This window comes from Neomonachus schauinslandi, chromosome 11, assembly GCF_002201575.2.
Source record: "Neomonachus schauinslandi chromosome 11, ASM220157v2, whole genome shotgun sequence".
Classification (NCBI taxonomy): domain Eukaryota; kingdom Metazoa; phylum Chordata; class Mammalia; order Carnivora; family Phocidae; genus Neomonachus; species Neomonachus schauinslandi.
Genome location: NC_058413.1, coordinates 1,179,696 through 1,184,843, shown reverse-complemented (window position 1 = coordinate 1,184,843; position 5,148 = coordinate 1,179,696). Strand labels below are relative to the sequence as shown.

The window sequence follows — 5,148 nt, the reverse complement described above, 5'->3', positions numbered from 1 at the left end:
TTGGGTTTCCCCAGGGCTTGCTGCCAGCCTGTTTGGCCCCACAGAGAAGTGGACAATGGGCCCACGGGCCCGTCTGGCTCTGGTTTCTAATCCCTGTTGCTCCTGGCTCAGGCCACACACTCGTGCCTGGGTCCCTGGGCTCCTGCAGAGAGGACAGTTCCTGGGCCTGGGGCTGGGCAGTGGGACGCGAGAAGGGGCTTCATCCCAGGACCCCTGGGAGCGGCAGGCTCCCTGACCTCGGCTCCCGGTTACCCTGTCAGACCCTGGGGGACTGGCCCCAAGGAATCGTCAGGTGGTGCATGCATGCTTCTTGTCCCTAGATGCTGTCACGGTGGCGTGGAGGTCCTGTCTGCAGGGAGGGGCCCCCTGGAAGGTGGTAGGCCCAGGTGCCGACTCCTGCTAGGCACTTGCTCCTGGTCATACCTCTGAGGGGAGACTGGGTCAGGCAAACAGCGTGTCCCATGTCCCCATCCGAGGGCGTCCACCTCATCCAGAGTCTCAGTGATTGTTGACATGAGTCTCTCCCCACTTGCCCCGAAGCTCGGGGACACTAGATTATAATTTGTCGAGTCCGAGCCCATTCGGTTCTCCCTGTACTTCCCAGAAGACGAAGCTCTGGACCCGCAGGGGAGGCCGCCAGCCTGGGGCTGCCTCTGGGCCACAGTCGGCTCGGGGACATCCACTCCCAGCCTCCAGCCAGGCCTCCTGTGCCCGAGGATGTGTTTCAGTTAGGCGCCTGTGGGCTGGGCTCCCAAGTTCCAATTACAGGTAATTCCAGAGACTGGCTCAGCCTGGGAACATGGGGGGATTAGGGGGTGTGCCGGAGCTGGGGGCCGGACGTGGAGCTGCCAGCTGAAACGGGCCCGGGAGCAGAGTCCACACCGAGATGGGGCAGCCCCTGGACCTCCCAGGAGCCCACATGTTCCCTGGCTTGGGGGCCTCGAGCCCCTGGTAGGGGAGGCTGGGGGATCAGAGTGAGAGAGAAGAGCAAACACGGGGTGGTGGTCCTGTCTGGGAGCCCCCCTTGGGGAAGCGCCTCGTTCAGGCCTGGCTCTGCGGGGATGCTGGGCAGGGTGGGCTGGGGCCGGGAGGGGCACGCGCCTGCCAGGGTGTGGTGGTGCAGGACCTCCCCGCTGGGCCCGGTCCTGCTCACAGCTGGGAGGGTGTGTGTTGGAACTGGGGTCACTGGTGCTGAGGCATCCTGAGGAGGGCTAGCTTTACCGAGGGCTCAATAAAAAGATAAACCGCAGATAACTTGAATCAATATTTCCCAGGTGGCACCTCGGGAGCCCCCACAGCTGTTTTCTTGATAACCTGGCAAACGCCCCACCCACCCCTCGCCCCTCCCCTGCTCTCCCCCACTCTGCCGGCCCTCTTGGGCCATATAAGGCCTGGACCCCTGCCCCAGTTGCTCTCCCTGCCGCCCTTCTGAGCCACCATGGGGCTGCCGCTAGCCCGCCTGGTGGCCATCTGCCTGGCCCTGAGCTCTGCTGGGTGTGCAGAGCTCCAGAGAGGTGAGAGGTGGCAGGAAGACCGGGGCGGCCTAGAGCAGAGGTTCTACCTGGGAGTAGGTGACCCTCCTCTGCCCAGCCCTTGGGGGTATACCACTTGGGTTGGGCATCCTGCCCCCAAGCCCTGCTGACTTTGAGTGGAGGGAAGGAAGGAGGGCAGGTGGTCTTGGGTTCACGCCGTCCCTTTGAAGGTGATCTCCTGGCTCGGGAGGTGGTACCTGCTGGAAACCCCTGTGCTGGGCCTTTGTCCACGGGTGGAGGTAGGGGCAGCCAAGAGGGGCTGGGTGTCAGGGACCCTCGGAGGGCCAAGGCCAAGATGGCCCTTCTGCAGAGTGTTTGGCACATGATGAAGGGGTCGTTCCAGAAAAGACTGGTCACGTAGGCTGGGGACATCTCCATCCCATGTGGGTTGGGTGACAAAGCCACTGGAGGGGAGCTGGCCTCAAATGTTTGGACACAACGTGGGCACCATCTGAGGGTGTGGGGATGCAGTCCTGCTGGATGAGGGGCTGTGGGAGCAGCGGGTGGGGGGGCACAGATTCTGTCAGTGACAGGGCAGGGGGCACTGGGCCGGGTGGAGAGGGTGCCCGGTGGTCCGGAAAGCCCCTCTGCCCCCGCTGCCTGCCCAGCCGATCGCCGCATCCCGTGCCAGGCTGGGGTGTGAAAGTGTGGCGGCTGGAGATGTCCTTTCGGGGGGCTGAGACCCCCGGGTGGGGTGACCAAGGTCCAGCAGGGGCCACTCCTACAGGACGGCCTCACGGAGGGTGCTCGGAGGGCGGCTGCGGGGTGGGGCCTTGGGACAGGCCTCCGGGGGGCGGTGTAGGCTGCTCACCCCTGCCCGCCCCTGCTCCCCCAGAGGGCAGGACCCAGAACCATGGCCACAGCGTCTGCAGCACTTGGGGCGACTTCCACTACAAGACCTTCGACGGGGACATCTTCCGCTTCCCGGGCCTGTGTGACTACAACTTCGCGTCCGACTGCAGGGACTCCTACAAGGAGTTTGCAGTGCACCTGAAGCGGGGCTCGGGCAGCGCTGGGGGGCACCCCCAGCTCGAGCACATCCTGCTGAACATCAAGGACGACACCATCTACCTCACCCGCCATCTGGCTGTGGTCAACGGGGCCATGTGAGTGCGGCTGGGCGATGGAGGGCGTGAGGGCTCCCCGCCCCTCCCCTGGGGGCCCCAGGCAGCATCTGCCCTCTGCCCTCCGCCCTCCGAGTGAGGAGGGCCCCCTGTTACCCAGGCTCTAGTTACAGAAGGGGGAGCCCGTGGGAGCCCCTCCCGCTCCCAGGCAATTGTCCCCCATTGTCTCTGAAACAATGGGGCTCTAAGCTGCATTCCTGCCCAGGCTCCAGCAGGGTCTGTCCTTTGTCGCCCCCATTCTCGGCGGCGGGGTGGGTACAGACTTGGGGTGAGCTAGCACCTGGGCCAGCCTGGGTCAGGCGGTGGGCAAAGCCCGGCTCTGAGGACAGGGCCCTGAGGAGGGGCGGGGCCAGGGAGACAGGCAGGCAGGGGGTGGACAGGGACTGTCCCGCCACGGCCCACCACGCCCTCTGTGGTCCCCACACGGCTGGCTGGGAGCTGAGGCCACCCCACCCACCCGACGTGGAGCCTCAGGCCCCCCCAGCCCCCCCCCGGGCAGGGGGTGGGGGCGGGCCTGCCGCGGTGGGTGGCTGTGTGGGCTGGTGTGTGACTCTGGCCCGGCGCCCCTGCCCCAGGGTCAGCACCCCGCACTACAGCTCTGGGCTGCTCATCGAGAAGAGCGACGCCTACACCAAGGTCTACTCCCGCGCTGGACTCACCCTCATGTGGAACCGGGAGGACTCACTCATGGTGCGTGCAGCCCCCACCATGGGCCTGGGGCCGGGGTGCCTCCACCAGGCCACTGGGCCACAGCGGGAGTGCGGGGGCCAGTGGTCTGAGCCTTGTCCTGAGGGGTTCGGCCATGGGGCTGCGCTCTGGAGGAGCAGATGGGGCCGAGCAGCCCTCCCAGGGAGGGGACCCTCGGGGCCTGGGGAGCTGGCTGGCCCTCCCCCTGTCCCAAGCCCCTCCTGGTCCTCAGTGACCCCTGGTGCCAGGACACCCCGGCCTGACTCCAGCCCTCCGGTGGATGCCACTTGGAGGAGCTGCTGAGGCTGGCCTGGCCACGGGAGGCTCATCTGGCTGCTGCGGCCTGGGGTCCAGCCGGCCCCCAGCCCCTCACCTGCCTCCTTTTCCCCCAACAGCTGGAACTGGACAGTAAGTTCCGGAACCACACGTGTGGCCTCTGCGGGGACTACAACGGCCTGCAGACTTACTCCGAGTTCCTGTCTGAGGGTGAGAGCCTCCCCGGGGGCGGGGGGGCGGGCTCTGCTGGCTCTGGGCGCCCCCCCGCTGACGGGCTGTGCCCCCAGGCGTGCTCTTCAGTGCCCTCGAGTTCGGGAACATGCAGAAGATCCACAAGCCTGAGGTGGTGTGCGATGACCCCGAGGAGGCGCCGGCCCTGGAGTCCTGCTCTGAGCACGTGAGTTGCGGCCGGAGAGCCCTGCCCGGGGGAGGAGCCGTTCCCGGCCCGGGCGTTCTAGGGACAACGCCGAGAAGGGGCGGGCGTGGGCAGCCCTCACCTCGCTCCCGCTCCCGCGTGTCTGCAGCGCACTGAGTGCGAGAAGCTGCTGACGGCCGCAGCCTTCGAGGACTGCCGGGGCCTGGTGCTGCTGGAGCCTTACGTGCAGGCGTGCGTGCGGGACCGCTGCGGGTGCCCGGCGGGCTCCTCCTGCACCTGCAGCACCCTCGCCGAGTTCTCCCGCCAGTGCTCCCACGCGGGCGGGCAGCCCCGGAACTGGAGGACCGCCGAGCTCTGCCGTAAGCGCCGCAGAGCCGCAGGATGGTGGGGCGGCGGGGCGGCCCGGGTGGAGGCGTGTGAGGCAGCAGTCGGCCGAGCCGGCGCCCCACTCCCCCGCCCACTGTACTCCCCTGCTCGCTCAGTGGCCTGCCTCTGCCCTCCTAGCCAAGAGCTGCCCCGGGAACATGGTTTACCTGGAGAGCAGCTCGCCCTGCATGGACACCTGCTCACACCTGGAGGTCAGCAGCCTGTGTGAGGAGCACCGCATGGACGGCTGTTTCTGCCCGGAAGGTGTGTGCTGTGGAGGCTGCGGGGCAGGGGGTGGGGGCGCTGCCCCGATGCGGCCCCCCAGGCCGGTGCGCCCTGGGACCGGGGGGCAGCCGTGCAGGTGGTGGGGGCAGCGACAGGGCCGGAAGCGAGGTGCAGTGCCCCCTCCCCTGGCGAATGCCAAAGACCCCTCCCCCTAAACACACACAGTGGTGGCTTCGGGGGGTCTGGGGGGGGACTCCTTCCTGGTCATCACCCTGTGCGCACACGTCCTGCTGCCCCGCTCGTGGAGCCTGGAGGCCCCCAGGAAGGTGGTCTGGAGGCCAGGCTCCCACGGCACGGGGTGGGGGGGCACCGAAGCAGAGGTACCTGCGGGGGGCAGGGAAGGCCTGGCCGGCGACCCCACCTCGGGGCTCGCCCCACTTGCCGCACGCCAGCCCAGGGCTGTGGCCCCACCGGAGGGAGCCCCGCCGTGGGGATTCTGGGCTTTCCAAGGCCGGCCGGCTGTAACGCCGTGTCCCGCACCGTCAGGCACCGTGTACGATGA

At 67.8% G+C, this 5,148-nt stretch overlaps 1 protein-coding gene across 1 annotated transcript in view; it reads left to right on the top strand.

Moving 5' to 3' along the window:
* The first annotated feature begins 1,438 nt into the window (after window positions 1–1,438).
* MUC2 (mucin 2, oligomeric mucus/gel-forming) overlaps window positions 1,439–5,148 on the top strand; it is a 23,182-nt gene continuing 19,472 nt past the window's right edge. Inside the window, exons 1-8 of the mRNA XM_044919533.1 lie at window positions 1,439–1,514; window positions 2,368–2,638; window positions 3,232–3,346; window positions 3,739–3,829; window positions 3,907–4,016; window positions 4,144–4,354; window positions 4,500–4,625; window positions 4,812–4,944. Of these exons, the coding sequence (XP_044775468.1) occupies window positions 1,439–1,514; window positions 2,368–2,638; window positions 3,232–3,346; window positions 3,739–3,829; window positions 3,907–4,016; window positions 4,144–4,354; window positions 4,500–4,625; window positions 4,812–4,944 (1,133 nt within the window). The remainder of the gene's footprint in view (window positions 1,515–2,367; window positions 2,639–3,231; window positions 3,347–3,738; window positions 3,830–3,906; window positions 4,017–4,143; window positions 4,355–4,499; window positions 4,626–4,811; window positions 4,945–5,148) is intronic.